Source organism: Lynx rufus, unplaced genomic scaffold (genome assembly GCF_022079265.1).
Source record: "Lynx rufus isolate CCGP_SWC_20201006 ecotype Redwood Valley unplaced genomic scaffold, mLynRuf1.p SCAF_16, whole genome shotgun sequence".
Lineage (NCBI taxonomy): Eukaryota > Metazoa > Chordata > Mammalia > Carnivora > Felidae > Lynx > Lynx rufus.
Genome location: NW_025814830.1, coordinates 42,601,204 through 42,617,103, shown reverse-complemented (window position 1 = coordinate 42,617,103; position 15,900 = coordinate 42,601,204). Strand labels below are relative to the sequence as shown.

The 15,900-nt window shown below is 44.9% G+C and overlaps 1 protein-coding gene across 2 annotated transcripts in view; it reads right to left on the bottom strand.

Annotated features, from left to right (window-relative positions):
- ZFHX3 (zinc finger homeobox 3) overlaps nucleotides 1–15,900 on the bottom strand; it is a 235,300-nt gene that overhangs the window by 28,029 nt on the left and 191,371 nt on the right. For both annotated transcript variants that reach the window (XM_047078686.1, XM_047078688.1), the window contains one exon: nucleotides 15,001–15,108. In XM_047078686.1, coding sequence (XP_046934642.1) covers nucleotides 15,001–15,108 — 108 coding nt within the window. The remainder of the gene's footprint in view (nucleotides 1–15,000; nucleotides 15,109–15,900) is intronic.

Here is a 15,900-nt window from a genome sequence, read left to right as displayed (position 1 = left end):
AGCTTTAATTTAAACAGTGCCTGGAACCTTTGGTTTATCCTGGCAACAGAAAGCCAAACAACTTGAAGGGTTACTACCTGTAGTGGTTTTTACAATAATGACAAAATGAACTGGAAGCAATGCAGTCTCTTACAACAGGGCATGGTCAAGTAAACAATGGTACAGCTACTCTACTGGTTATCAGAAGACATTAAAAATAATAGCTGTGAACCAATGTGGAAAAGTTCTCAAGAATGTTAATCAGAAGAAAAATCAGATAAAATATGCATTACATCATGATATAACTATGTAAAAAATAGGTACTAGGAAAGAAGACTAGAATAAAATGGACCACTTTCCCATTTTCTAAGGTTGTCAGGAAGTTATATTATTTTTAATATTCTAATTAAATAGTTCAGCATTTAAATTCAACTGTCCGTGAAAAAGTTGATATTTGGATCCATACTGTGCAAAACATCAGGTGGTATTTTTTTACTTTGCTGGTTAAAGCAATTTTCTCATTTTGGCAGTTCTATCATACAAAAATATGTGTTAAATCTCAACGAATCTTTCACGGGTAACATGCTGGGCTCCTGGCACTTGGAAGGGGATAGAAATGTGGTGAGGAGCCATGTGAATGCACGCGTTATAGATTACATACTCTATATAAAGCTAGGCAGATGGAATAGCGACAATGAAATGGTGGGTCAAACCCTTCCACAACCTGATAGGATGTGAGCCATGCATTCCTGGCCAGGCTAACTTTCTAAGGGATTTAAGCACTTGCTTGTTAGGAGTTTATAGCTTTGCTACCCAACTTGCTTGATAAGGGACAGAAAGGACTGGCATGTCCTTCTTATGGAGTACACAAACTTCAAAGTTGGCTTTCTGGGCCAGAAGCCACCATTTCCCCTTAAACTGTGATGGGCTGGACACTACAAATGACAAAGATAAATACCGAGAGAGGCAGACCTGATTCATGACTCTCTATTTTATTCTCTTAGGTTCCTCTACATGTGAGGCAAAATAATTTCATTCCTAATGAAACACAGTAGTCAGTACATGGCTTCCTTAAGGAAGGAAGGGGGGAAAGGGCTTTCCTTAAGGGGGAAAATAACGTATGCATGGAGACATCAACTTCCAGATACCCTTTGCTTTTAAAATATTTCTTTGGGAAGCATTTAAACTCTCAGAGTAATTATTTAAAAAGTCACCCCTCTTGTCATACTAATTAGAGGAAGTTGGGAGAAAAGGAGTGCCAACCTGTAATCATGCAAGTTTTGCTTGCGATTTTATGTTCCAAGCAGACAGAATAAAACAAGCCAAGCAGTTTCATATAGGAAGTGACTTACTTTAAAACAGAGGTTAGAAAAGTATAAACTTAGGAGGCTCATAGAATGGCCAAGTATGGTAGAAAACACAGCCTATATAACTTTACCTATAAAACCAGTCTTCCAATTCCAGTCCTCACTAACAAATTAAAGCCTGAGTCACTGAAATTTTGGCCACAGAAAATTTAAAAGATGTACTTGCAATACCATAGACCATCAGTGGACTCAAAATGCCCCATTTCACACCTGGTGATGTTGTCCGTACAGCTCTGAAGAGAGGTAAGGCATGAAGTGGCCTCGTGAAAAAGAAACCTGAAGAAAAACTGGAAATGAAGTTTTTGCTTCCTCCAATCATCAGCCAAGACATGGACTTGCCCTCCCCCAAAACCAAAGTACTCAGAAGTAGTTTCTGTATTTCATGAGCAGAAGTCATCTCATCACCAATCGGGCTATTGGCATGATGGATATTCTGTGCTGCAGGCCAGCCTCCCTTTGGCCAAAGACCTCCCTTGGGGAGATCCTAGGAATGCGCTGAGCTGTTCGTGTTTCTGGGAAGTTTCTTCTGCATTTCTCTCCTTCATGGTGGGGTGGCAAATAGAGATGGTATACCCCAAAGTGCTTATCTTCCTCCTTATGGGGGCCCCAAGGTGAGCCCACTGAGGGCCTGGGCTGCTGCTGGACATTGACTCCTTGTGGAGAGGCCAAAGGCAGCTGCCACCTCCATGTCTCAACTGTCAAACTCTTAGCTAAAGTGCCAGTGACAGCCCCTCCATCTAAACTTCCATCTCCCAAACCAGCAACATAATGGAGGAGCCAATTAAATGATTATTAATTCATGCTACTTTCCGTAAGCCAGAGGTTCTCATCGCCTTGCGTTCCGTAAACCAGCTTACCACCTGCCCCAGAAATTTACAGCAATCTTTTATCCAACTCCATTGACTAGGGGGGAAAAAATTCACACAACTCCATATCAATGTTTGAGTTGGGATAACTACCCCAGCACACTAGACTCAGAAGCCTCACTAGATGTGAAAATGGTCATTTCAGCTCATAATTACACTGAAATGAAAGGTACAGTGTGCTCTTTCCTTAGCTCTTCTCCTTCAGCTTCTCATGAGCCTCCTACGTCCTCTAGACAACAAAAATTCAATGTTTTCACAGGGTAATCTGTGCTTCTGGGCTCTGTGATCTTTACACTGGCACTGAAAGCGGAGCTACTCTTGGCATTTCCCTGCAATTCCCTCCCCCAGAGGACAGGCTAGGATTTCATACTCGCATCTCCTATGGAACTACCGTACTTGATAAGTGACCAGAGATCTGGCTAAATTCCCTTCCTCCCCTAATACAGAGAACAGCAGTTCCTCTAAAGGATTTGCTTTGCTGCCAACTTGGTCTTTAAACATGCATGGTCTCATTCTGCCGCCGACCAAACACTTAAAGATTTCAAAGAGGAAGCAGAGGCATGCACTGGTACCCACACCCAGGGGGTGGTCTCCCTGCTGGCTACAGCAAACCTGGGCTCCTCTCCTTTCCCTGCCCGAGGTGTGGGACAAGTCTCAAACTCTGGCCCAGTGGGGTTAAGAACCTTCAATTCAGAGCACAGTCTCATTCTCTGTAACTCCAAGTTGTGCTGCCTGTGTACATCTCTAGAAAGCATTTTCGAGAAGTACAACCACCTACTCAAGAAATACAAGAATATGCCTAGTTGGGAAGAATAAGACATACAGGTATCATCAACGTATAAGACATGTCTTTGTGTTTCTATAAAGGGCTTCAAGGAAAATTTGAGTAATACTACAGATCGGTGTAATTTGTACTCTGGGAACCGCTAATTATTTTTCTCTTCCAGGTCGGATGTGAACTAGATAGGCCAGCACTTTAGAAATCTAGAAGCTCTTGGTGTTGTTATTATTATTATTATTTTGCTCTTTATTTGGAAATAACTGTAGATTCACAGGAGGTTGCAAGAACAATCCAGAGAGGTCACGTGTCACCTTCCCTCGTGTTACTTTTAGCCTGTGTCCAGAGAAAGATTTCTAGGCCTTCAGTCACTTTTCATTGTGACTCTGTTACTCTGACCATGCTTCTCTCCAGCTCAGAGCCTGGAGCCTGCTTCAGATTCTGTGTCTCCCTCTCTTTGACCCTCCCCCACTCCTGCTCGCTCGCATTCTCTCTCTCTCTCTCTCTCTCTCTCTCTCTCTCTCTCTCTCTCTCTTTCTCAAAAATAAACATTTAAAAAAATTAAAAGCAGGAAAAGGGGTGCCTAGGTGGCTCAGTAGGTTGAGCTCCTGACTCGACCTCGGCCCAGGTCATGATCTGTCCCACTTCCATTCCTGCTATCCAGGATAATATCTGCCAAGACTCAAGACTTATGCCTCTTCTAGGCACTTCTGCCTTTCAGGAAAGCTCAGTACCTCTCGCACCCAGCAGGGGCTCAGGACCTGCCATTCAGTTAAAGAAGACATAGTTCTCGAAACCTCATGCATGTCACAAGATTGCAGCCCCAAGTCTGAGTCAGAAGTCCCTGGGAGGGTTTGATAAAACAGAGAGAGCAGGCTACACACACACACACACACACACACACACACACCCGCATCCTCAAATACGTCTGATTCAGAGAATGTGCATTTCTAGTGAGTTGCTAAGTGATGCTAATGGCCCATGGACCATACTTTGAGAACTGCCATCAGAGTCAAAGCTTTCTGTAATTGATGGGGACCAGAATTAAACGAGGGGCCTGGCAGGTGTGGGTGGATCTGCCAGTCCACTTCCAAATGACTGTTGCCAACAACACACTCTCATCATCTGTGCTCATGGAAGAAAACCAGGCCTGGTCTCAAAGCTACAGGTTTCCCTCCTCAGACCAAAAGTGAAAGATTAAATATGGATGTCCCTCAGGGAACATGCCCCCTCTAAAACAAATGCAGACACATTTTCAAAGTCAGAAATTCAGAAGGAATAACTTCCACATCCTCTGTTGGTAGTATAATCCAAAATAATGACAGATCGCCTTGCATATGGCAGTCTCGTTCTTTCCATGTGTCTTGGAAAACCTCTGGGAAAAGAGGGCAGACACCTATGGGGTCTTTCCACTTTGCAGGAGGAGGAAGCATCTCTTCAGTGCTGGCGTGCTGGGTCTTGGCACCTGCAGGCCACACCAGCCAAGGGTTCCCTTTGCTTCAGCCCTGACAAGGATGCAGAGATCCATCCTGGCCCCTGTGTGTACACGTCAGCCATCTGGGAAGGGAGGACTACACCATGTGGGGTCTCTGCTTTCCCAGTAAGCAGACTCAGGGAGGGATGGTGGGCCATGTGGACTGATGGCTAGTGTTCTCACCCTGCATCTTTGGGGAGAAAATAGTGTTAAGCCCTACATCAGAGGCATCAATCTGTTCCACTAATTCCTTGTTGAAATATGCATAAGGCTGCTTAACTGTACTGAGTTGAGCTCCCAAAAGACCATCCTACAATTTGATTTTGAGATACCTTGCTCCCTCTGTATCAGGTTTGTGAAGGAACCACCAGTCCAAACAGAGCCACCAGCCCCTGCCTCGTTTAGACCAACATCTGCTGTCAGTTTATTTAATAATTTCTAGACACTGGGCTGCCACCATGAGCCTAGCCTGTGTGCCAGGAGCTGGGGACCAAAGGGCCAAGCCCTGACTCCTCACTTTAAGGTATAAGTCAGCCTGCCTGCTTCTGGCCTCTTTTGAGTCCCCCCCCCCCCACCTGCCCAAAGTATCCTGACTTCTTCTGGCACGGCCTCTTGAGCTGTGCAGAGACGCCATGGGCAGCTGTGGTCACAGTGTCCCATGAGGATGAATGGCCATGGTCGGAGGAGAAGCTAGGGGCTGCAGTGTCACTCTGCCCCCTGGCTTAATTACAAGACTATGAAGACCACGGATTTGGAGAAAACCAGAACGGGAAGGACCTCAGAGACCCTTGAACTGACAAGAGGAAATAGTCCAGAGGTGTGAAATGTAGGTCAAAATAAGGGGGCAATGTGTGTCATTCAGAGACCAGGCCAAAGTTAATTAACAGAAGTTCATCCAGTCCCCATCAAACTGAACATTAATTAGGTTAGTTAGGGTCTCTGAGCCCCAGCACAGCACAGTCTCCCAAAGATTGGAAATATAACAATACTCTTCCAGTTTTGTCTCTATTCCAAACCTATTTTCCTAAGATACTTGATGCATTTTCAGAATGAAAGTGAACCTGTGAAAATAAACACAAAAAATCCAGATGCAGCATGGTGACAGACACCAAGAACTCTGAAGTGAAATTCTCAGTACCCTTTCAAGTCAACTTCCCCCCATGATCTGCCCAGCTGTCCAGGGTTTGTTTGTTTCTTATTTTTGTTTGTTGGATTGGTTTTTTTGTTTTTGTTTTTTGTTTTGCCAGTCCAGGTTCAGCATGAGAGTGTGAGAATCTGTACTTGGGGAAGAAAGACATCACTCAGGCCCCTGCCTGTAAGGCTGCGAAATGGCAATGATTCTCTACTTTCTCCTGTGGGTTTAAAGTACCAAGAAGACTGAAATGTCTCCTTTGGTAATTCTGCACAGTACAGAGAGAGGGGGATTTATGTCAATGCTTCTCTCAGTACCGAGTCCCCATGTGCAGTTTGTTCAAAGTGCTCCAAAGGGCTAGGACAAATGATCTGTGCAAAAGGGTCAAGATGTGGTCCTAGTGCACATTTAGGGACTCCTTAAGAATTCATGTTTTCCACATGTCACTTTCTGTTTTCCTAAGACCTAGTTCCCTTTCTACAAAAGCATCAGCTTCCCTTGGTAGGAATTAAGCACAGTGATTTGCAGTGCTGGCCACACACACCCTGGTTCCACAACCTGGCTGTGTGACCTCGAACATTTTACTTGACTACACTGAGCTCTCAGTTTCCTCATCTGTCAGTAGGATAACAGTGTCTACTCACAGCGTTTCTGTGAGGCAAGAGATCAGGCATACAAAGCCCACCACAGAGTCTAGCACGTAGTAAGAGATCAAACATTGTTGCTATGGTTTCGTTTTTAGAAGTATCTCCGGGAAATAATATGGTTCCATGTGTGGCCATAGCATGAGGGGAGAAGCCTGGTTTTTAAAGAAGCATGGACACCCTAAATTTGCCTTTCCTGTACATTAACATGGAGCAACGATCCTATTAACCCACGGGTTTGACATCTAAAGAGTAGAACAGAATAGCTTGGACTTGAAAGGGTTTGTAATCATGCTATTTTACCAAATCGATTGTTAATGAAACATTCAAACAGTATCAGGCACTTGCTAAGTGCCGGAGATTAGAGAAATGAATGAATGCTAGCTACACTGGGGTGAGAAGAAGAGGCAGGACACAGAAGACTGTTAGGGCAGGGGATATACTCTGTGTGATACAGTGACGGACATATGTCAATATCCACACAATGTATAACACTAAGAGTGAATCCTAAGATAAACTATGGACTGTGGGTGATTTTTGATATATTAATGATTTATCACTGGTTTAAAAGAAAAAGTACCATTCTAGTGAGTGATGTTGATATGGGGGCACCTATGCATATGTGAGGGCAGAGAGTACATAGGAAACCCCTGTACCTCGCTCTCAATTTTACTGTAAACTTAGAATGGCTCTTAAAAAATAAAGTCTAGGGGCACCTGGGTGGTTCAGTCGGTTAAGTGTCTGACTTTGGCTCAGGTGACGACCACGTGGTTCATTGAGTTTGTGTCCCACATTGGGCTCTGCACGGATAGTGCAGAGCATGCTTGGGATTCTCTCTCTCCTTCTGCCCCATCCCCCACTTGTGAGTGTGCACACGTGCACGCTCTCTCTCTCAAAATAAATAAACTTAAAAAAATAAAGTCTAATATATTAAGCAGACAAACAAAAATGAATGAATACCACAAGCTCAGATCATAAAGAGCTCACGATCCTGTTCGACAACTACAGAAAAAGGATCTTCAAGTCTTCTCCAATCTTCATATAATAAGAGAAAGCAATTGCGTTATGTGTTCTTTAGCTTTATGATGTGGGGACTATATCCCTGATCCACAAGGCAAATTGGGGTTTATCACAAATCTGACAACTAGGTGTTCACCATCTACGTGCCATACTTCTCTAGTCTGCAAAACACAGAGAACGTCAAGCCAGAAAGTCTGTGGGAGCCTAATGAAAATGCTCGGATATCCCCTGAGAAAGGCACTATGCAATTTTTTTTCTTAAATCATGATCATGATTCTGATAACAGAGGTGCTTCCCTCATTGGCACAAAAGCTAAAAGTGAAACAAAGCAAGATGATTCACACAGCCACTTTGCAAGAATAATACGCTCTAGAAGATATTCTCAGTAGTGGTGAAAGAATGATTTGCTCCTTAATCTACATTTCCACTACCCTTTATCCATACCTTGATGAGAATTCTCATCACATTATGCCACAGCCATGTGATTATGTATGGCGTCCCTTCTCGAAGAAAGTGAGTTCTTTACTTTTTTGCTCATTCCGTATCTGCCTTAGTTTATCTTTGCTAATTTTGTTACTGCGTGAAAAAATATTTTCTCAACTGATGTGGTCCCTTTCCCCCTCTTACAATTTACAATATAAATTCTCAAAGCCAAGACCTCTGTATTACTGGAACTCAGGCGAGTCCAGATATACACCACACCCTATATCTATTTTTGCTTTCCAACATAAAAATAGTTTGAATGGTTTGTTTCCAATTGTGAGGCAGAATTCTGCCTGCAGTGACTTTAAACAGCCAAGTTATACTGAAAGTGGCCTGGAAAAAAAAAAAAGGTGGGGAGTGGCGGTGGGGGAGGGGAACAGAGGACTCTGGAAAAGCCCACATAGCTGCACAATTCCCATCCGTGTGTGAAACGTAAAACCAAAAATGGTTTCCGTTGGCAAGAATGTGAACCACAAAGAAGCCATGCGAGCCAGGCTCCCAGCATTCATTCCCTCACACACACCCTACTGCAATGACAAATTTACTTTTGGGTGAGGTAGAAAAATGGAACCAAATGCCAGAAGGACATAGACTTAGGCTGAAATAACTTCTGTGGAGGGTGGTGGTGAAGAATAGCCTGGTTTCCAGGCCAACACAGAGCTGGGATGGGGGAGCCACTCAAAGGTACCCATTCGAATCTGCAAGGGCTCCTCCCTGCTGTCATCACACAGGGCTCTGCCAACACAGCATGATGGACCCTAGTCACACAGGACCAGTGTGGTACTCTAACACCCCACCAAGAAAGGCGGCCTGGTACTGTCTGACCCTCATGGAAAAAGCCTAAGGGGCCCGTGTGAACCCCTTAGGCAGGCTCCTGACCCATGCCATCTCCATTAGTCTGAGACTAGAGGAAATCTTTCTAAGTTACCGGCATTCCAACTTTAGAAATGAATATTCTCCAAGTTTCTGCCCTACTGTGGAGTTCCAGAACTGCAAGAACCTATTCAGTCCAAACCTGCCATTTTACAGATTTTGAAACTGAAGACCAGAGACCTAAGGTCGAGCAGCTAATCTTGGCCTTGAGCCCTGGGCTTCTGACTCCTAGCAGGTAAGTGCTTTTCCAAACATAGTGCTTCCTCTCAGCATGCACTTTCTTTTGTCTTAATGGACTCAATTAAAAAAAAAAAAAAAGGAAAATAAAAAGGGATTTTTTCAGCCCCTTTCCAGTCTCTGTCACAGATTACACTTGAGGCACTAAGTTCCCCCATACAATGGCATCCCTATTTATACAAAGCTATAAACAACAGGGAGAATAGGGGGAGGGCTGGTAATAGATTTCCACTAGGATGTGCCTGACCTGCTTTTTTTCAACCTCAGTAATTAGAAAGGCAGTGGGTCTGTAGGAATTATTCATATGCAGCAAGAGCCGTACACTATACATTTATGTTAAACATGTCAAACCCGATTGAAATCATGCCTGCCAGCACCATATTCCATAAACACATTTTTCCCTCACAGTCGCCCAGACCTTGCCGTGCTGCTAATACCTCCTTTAATAGCAATCTTCCATAGATTCAAATCAGGGACGCTCCACTGCACTAATTGCTCTGTGTTAGGTGAGCATCGTGGATTTAAAAAAAAAATTAATAAAATAAAATCCCTTCAAGCCATTCCCCTAGAAAACAACACTCAAACTACAACTCTAACTCAAAATTTTACAAAAATACAGACATGGACATCAGTGGGGGATTGCTGAAGCATTGTCATGTTGTCATTTTCAGTGGAGCTATTGCCCCATCTTTGTTTTTTAAAGCACCAACACCCCCTGGTCATCTCGTCTCAAATTAGTTTAACTAGACCCAGTTTAGTGCTCTGTGGCTGGAAACCATGGCGGCTACAGGATTTAAATAACCACCTTGCTACGACTCGTTGCCAAGAGTTCAATTTTTTCCCCTAATTATTGGTGATAAAGCATCACATTAATTGTATATCACTTAATTTATAGCAATTAATGGTTGATTGGATAATCACTGCATTAATTATTGTTCAGTTGCTGACACTGGGGGCTCTTCAATCTAGAACACACACTTTTAAATCCATAGCGCTAAAAGAGAAAGAGGGATCGTTTTCATGTTTCAAAAGAGAAAACCACAAAGTTGGATGGTGGAAATTGCTGCGCATTAGAGAAGAGACTCAGCTTCAAAGAACATTCCTGCACCTTCCGTTGGCCCACAAGAGTGCTTTACACTCACCATGAGTAGATGTGACCTCCGGAGGGTTTACCAAGGGCTTGTACATACATGTACCACCACCTGCCATCATGGAACCCTCACGACCCTCATCATGGAACCCAGGTGTGGTGGTGGGTGTCACCCACCCATGTTTTACAAATGAGATACCCAAGGTTCCAAGAGGCCAAGGTCATTTGCTGAGTGCTGGGCTTCCTGACTCCAAATCTAGAGAGTTCTTTCCACTTCACCAACCTGCTTTTAGACTAAGATGTGGACTGACCAGGAGCCACATTCATGGTGAACAATCCCACTCATTTTGCACATACAGGTGGCTCTCATGTTACCGTTACTGCTGTACAACTTTAGGAGAACGCCACTCTCTAAACTCAGAATGGAGATGGAAGCAAGATCAAATGATGACACAGAAAAATCCCATTCTTAGAGAGGTGGGACAGAGTACTGGTAGGAACTCAGGCTCTGGGGCACATGGGTGGCTCAGTTGGTTAAGCGTCCAAATCTTGATTTTGGCTCAGGATATCATCTCAAGTTTCGTGGGATAGAGCCCTGCATCAGGCTCTGCACTGATAACATGGACCCTGCTTGAGATTCTCTGTCTCCCTTGCTCTCTGCCCCTCCCCTGCTCATGCGCGCGCGCGCTCTCTCTCTCTCTCTCTCTCACTCTGTCTCTCAAAATAAATAAACTTAAAAAAAAAATGAACTCGGGCTCTGCCCTAAACAGCAGGGCCAGTCTGCAAATCTGAACCTCTCTGTGGGCCTCTTGGAAACCCGCATGAGCTCAGCTCTCCCAGACTCAGTTTCCTTCCCTGCACAGTGGCAGGGGGGAGAGAGACTTCCTTGCACAGTGGCGGGGGGAGAGAGATAGGGCGGGGTCACTTACAGCATCTCAGAGTGAAGGGTGGGAACCAAATAACATGTGTAAACATGTGTAGGGCTTCCCAAGTCTCTTTCCCATCGTGGCACACACAGAAAATGATGGCAAACTAGTATCAACAGATGAAGCTGCCACTGACCCTGGCCTCAGGAGCCCCCGCCCCACCTGGCTAACTGAAGGGCTGCAGACATCAGCAGCACTTGTGCATCACTCTCGGCACGCATGCTGGAAAGGATAGTTGTGACACACCAGAACAGTGCTTGGCACACACTTAAGAGCTCAGTGTACCTGTGATGTGTACTTTCAGGGTGAGTTTTAACTCCTTTTGAGTTTCTGTGGCTGCACCGTCCATATTTAAAGAGCCACATTTCGATTCATTACAATTAAACACAATTTAAAATTTGGTTCCTCACGGGCACTAGCCACAAGGCAAGTGCTTAACAGCCACAGTGGCTAGTGACTTTTGCATTGTACAGTGTAGACACTGAACATTTTTATCAGCCCAGGAAGTTCCAAGGGACAGCACTGATCTACGGGAACACTGTTCTGATGACTATGGCTGTTCCTAAAAGCCCTGGCTGTTCAGGACTATGTCCCCTGAAAGCAAGACCTGTCATCTCATGGAACACTTGCGATCGGTGGCATTCTGCTCGGGGTCCTGCACAGGGTAGGGACCCAGCCACTGACCGTGGGATTGACGCTACAATGATTCAAGTCACTATCTTGCTTGCTTCGTTGCCAACTGAGGTAAAAGACCTAACATCTAAGTAATAGAAACCCAAAGAGGGTGACCGACGGACACCAAAAAGGAAATCCTGAGTCCTAGTCCACCATAAAAATAAATGACTATGGGGCGCCTGGGTGGCGCAGTCGGTTAAGCGTCCGACTTCAGCCAGGTCACGATCTCGCGGTGCGTGAGTTCGAGCCCCGCGTCAGGCTCTGGGCTGATGGCTCAGAGCCTGGAGCCTGCTCCCGATTCTGTGTCTCCCTCTCTCTCTGCCGCTCCCCCGTTCATGCTCTGTCTCTCTCTGTCCCAAAAATAAATAAACGTTGAAAAAAAAATTTTTTTTAAAAAATGACTAAAAATTTTTAGTAAAGATTATTCATTCCTGCACAAACCCGAAACTACATAATCAATAGCTGAGAAAATGCCAATTATCCAGGCTCATTTGAAATATTATTAATCTGCACCATGAGCGGCCACTAATCAACAGTACAAATTGTGAAATCACTATTTATTTATTTGCTGGGAGGAAGCACTCCCCATCACATTTAATCAGATAGGAACAGCTCAATTTGGGGAATAAATGGAACAAACGCAGATTTTTTTTTTTATATAAAATAGTAAGGATCCCAAAGAAAGCTAAGAAGAGGTTACTGGCACCTGTATTGATTCCAAGATCAAATCGGCTCAAGTACCTTAATAAAGCCTGTCATTACACACTCAGACAACATAGACAAAATTATGTTTTGGGTCAAAAGAGGATCATTTGCAGGAGTCAGGGAAGAATTTTCCCTTCCCTCTTTACTACCACTGCAACTCGTAAGGTGTACCTCTGAGTTACTCATCCATTCCCTCCCTCTGCCTCTCTCCTCTCTGGCTTTTGGAGAAAAAGCACAGCCTGCTGCTTGAATGAATGAATGAATGAATGAGTAAATGAATGAATGAGAAAGTGAGGCCTTATTAAAGATGTTAATTTTTGGGGCACCTGGGTGGCTCAGTCAGTTAAACGTCTGACTTCGACTCAGGTTGTGATCTCACACTTCACGTGAGTTTGAGCCCTGTGTCGGGCTCTGTGCTGACAGCTTGGAGCCTGGATCCTGCTTCGGATTCTGTCTGTTTCTCTCTCAAAAATAAACAAACATTAAAAAAATTTTTTTTTAAAAAGCACGTTCAGTTTTACGGTGCTCCTCATTGCCTAGCGGGTCCACTAGCTTGGTGTAGACACACACCCACTGAATTTATAAACACCCTGAATGTCATTTAATTGAACAAAGCTTGTCCTAAACCAGCATAAGAATTAGAGAAGCCCAGACCAAGTGTTTGGGACAGCCTGGCGCACAGCAGGAATCCTGCACGTGGCAGTTACTTTCTGTTGTTTACTGTGTCCGTAGCACACAGAATGCAGGAAACACACACCAAATATCGTCTGCACGATCCTCCTAAGTTCTCATATGTTGTTCCCCCTCAGCTTCTCAAAATTCCTAGCAGCCACATGCTTCCTGGCAAGAGTTTCACATTCACATGAAAGGACCTGAAGAAAAACTGTACTAGCTTTCCTCATCTTATTTATCTAAATTATTAAAACAACAACAACAACAACAACAACAACCTGCCTAATCTAAAGCTTCCTGCTTTCCAGGTAGTGTTCTAAGATTCCCATATTCAAACAATCCTCACAGAGATCCTAGGGAAAGTAGGCACTATTTTTAATCTCCGTCTCACACGAGGAAACTGAGGCACAGAAAGGTTAAGGTCACATAACTAGTAAGTGGCAGAGCCAGGATTAGAAGCCAGGGACCCAAACTGTGAGAACAAAGGACAGATGGTGTGGAAGGTGACTGGGCCTTCCAACCATGCGTGTGAAATCCTCTTCCCCGGTTCACCTCTGAGCAGGTACGTTTAACTGTTGTCTGCAAAGTCCGTGTACATCTCGCCCGAACAGCGCAGCAGAAACTGGGATCTTGGCCTGTGCAAAGCAACACCGGACAATCCTCTGCAGTCGAGGCCCTGGAGAACAGACATCCGTGCCCTGCCTCCCCGTCTGCCCTTGCAACTCTTCCCAGGGTGCTCGGCCCCCTCCCTCAGCGCCTCTGGAGCGCAGGCCCCTGGCCACCACAGAGTCCGGCTCGAAAGGGGACGATGAGCAGGATGGACAATGAAGTCCACCCAGCGTGCCCGTTCACCCACTCTGCTGGGTCCTGTTGCTGTGTCCCAGGAAACACTGAAGAGGCACATCGCCTATTCCGCCCCCTCCCTCTTCAAATTTGGAAGCTGTTAAGCTGCCTCTCAAATTTCTCTTTTACAGACTGAATAGCCCCAATTTCTTCAGCCTCTTTTCAGAGGCAATATTTCTCAGCTTTCAGTCATTTTCATGGCTCTCCCTGGCCTCTCTCCAAGATTCTGTATCTTGTTTAAATAGTGAAGGCCAACACTGAACATGATTTAAGAACAGCCGTGCCTGGAAAAGTAACAAAGGCCCAACCAATACAGACTCCAGAAGGTAAATATTTTCTCAAAAAAATACAAAGTATTACAATATTAATAACAAAAGGCCTTAAGAATTAGGTTGACCAAATAAAATAATTTCTGTTCCCTGTCATATCATTTCCTCTAATAACTGTGGTGGTTTCTGGGAGACTTATCTGTCCTGAGAAGTCTTCTCAGAAACAACTTTGCTACTTCTCAAAACACCCAAGCTTTTCTTCTCAGTCTCCGCTCTTCTTTCTTCCAATACAGCAACCCCATCATCACGAGAGATGCCTGTTCCCCTTCTCACAACATCAAGTTTTCCAGAAATAGCACTTCCTTTCCCGACTTCAACTTCTTCTGCTTTTGGTAACACGTCCTTCTGCCTGGCTTCACTGCCTGCCCCACTCTGGGTGCATTTCAGGGGGTGGGCGCTGGCCCTGGGGACAAGGTAGGACACAAAATGTGCAGAGCCCATCCAGGCCCCTGAATGCAGGATGGAGCCCACCCTTCACTGCTGAGTTTTGGGAGTGATCCCAGTCAAGGTCTGCAGGACAAAGCCTTCCACTGGGCCTAGGGGCAGGAGGACTAGGGGACTGGACCTTCCATGGAGGAAGAGTCACATCGAGGACAAAGCAACACTGGAGAAATGTGACCTCAAAAACACAGAAGCCCCTGGCACAGAGCCAGACACCTGGATGCTCAATAAACAAGCTGGCTCTTGGGCCATTTAAAGAAAAAGCTTTAAAAATTCTTCAACACAACCAGACAGAAGGAGAATGATGCTGACCATTCAAAAAAGCAAAACCCAAATCCTTCTCTCGCTGCACAGAGCCAACACAGTTTTTCTGGACACATTCAGGATGCATCTGCTCCCTGACCCGTCGGCCTCCCTCTTCCAGGAGAGACAGATGTCAGGGCCCTGAGGGCAGCGCACACGCTACCTGTCCACTTGCTCTGGTCTTTCTCGCCTCCACTCTCCTGGTCTTTAGCAAGCTCCTCTGGGTCAGCAGGCGCTTCACTGGGCCCTTCAACATCTTCAACGGCTTCTTCTGAAACAGAAGAAAAGCAAAATGTCAAGGATTAAAAGTAGACAGAAGATGAAGGATTCTTGGCTCCTAGTCCAAAGAATCACCAAGCACAGCACACAGAGGCCAACGACTGTGCCTCCTCTCTCCCTATGGCCCTTGAGAGGCTGACTGCACTCCGGATGTGCTGAGGTCTAGGGAAGCAAGTGGGGCCTTCCCTTTCCTACTCACTGGCATGAGAATGACTCGCTCTAGACATGGGGACATTAGGTATTTCTCTCAATCCTGTTGAAGAAATAACTCCATCTAAATGCCTTAAGTTGCATGTGTCTTTTCCACCCGAAAATGCAAAACAGGAACCACATGGTAGCTCTTGCTTGGCTCCAACCCCAGTGCGTTATGGATTTGAACTAGACTAGACCCTATCACTGACCCTTCAGAGGCCTCACAGTGCACAGGCCAGACCACGGCAGGAGGGTTTTTTTTTTTTTAAGTCACTCATAGTCTCAAGAGTCACAGAATATCACTGAGAGGATTTTGTTAATGTGAAGAGTTCTAGAAAACAAACAACATCTGTAGGTGTGCCAGGCATCAGTGGCAAGGTGCTAGATTCGTAGAGAAAGGGGGAAAAATTGTAACAGAATCATATATTTTCCTTTTGAAGTCAGTCCATTCTTTACCCACCAATGGTTTAAAACTAGCCATGGAAATTCTCTCCAGCTCAACACACAATGCTTTGATAGAGACAGAAGAATGGTCATTTCAAACACAAGGTTACTCAAGTCGGGAAGAAGAAGAAGAGAGATATTCTAAATG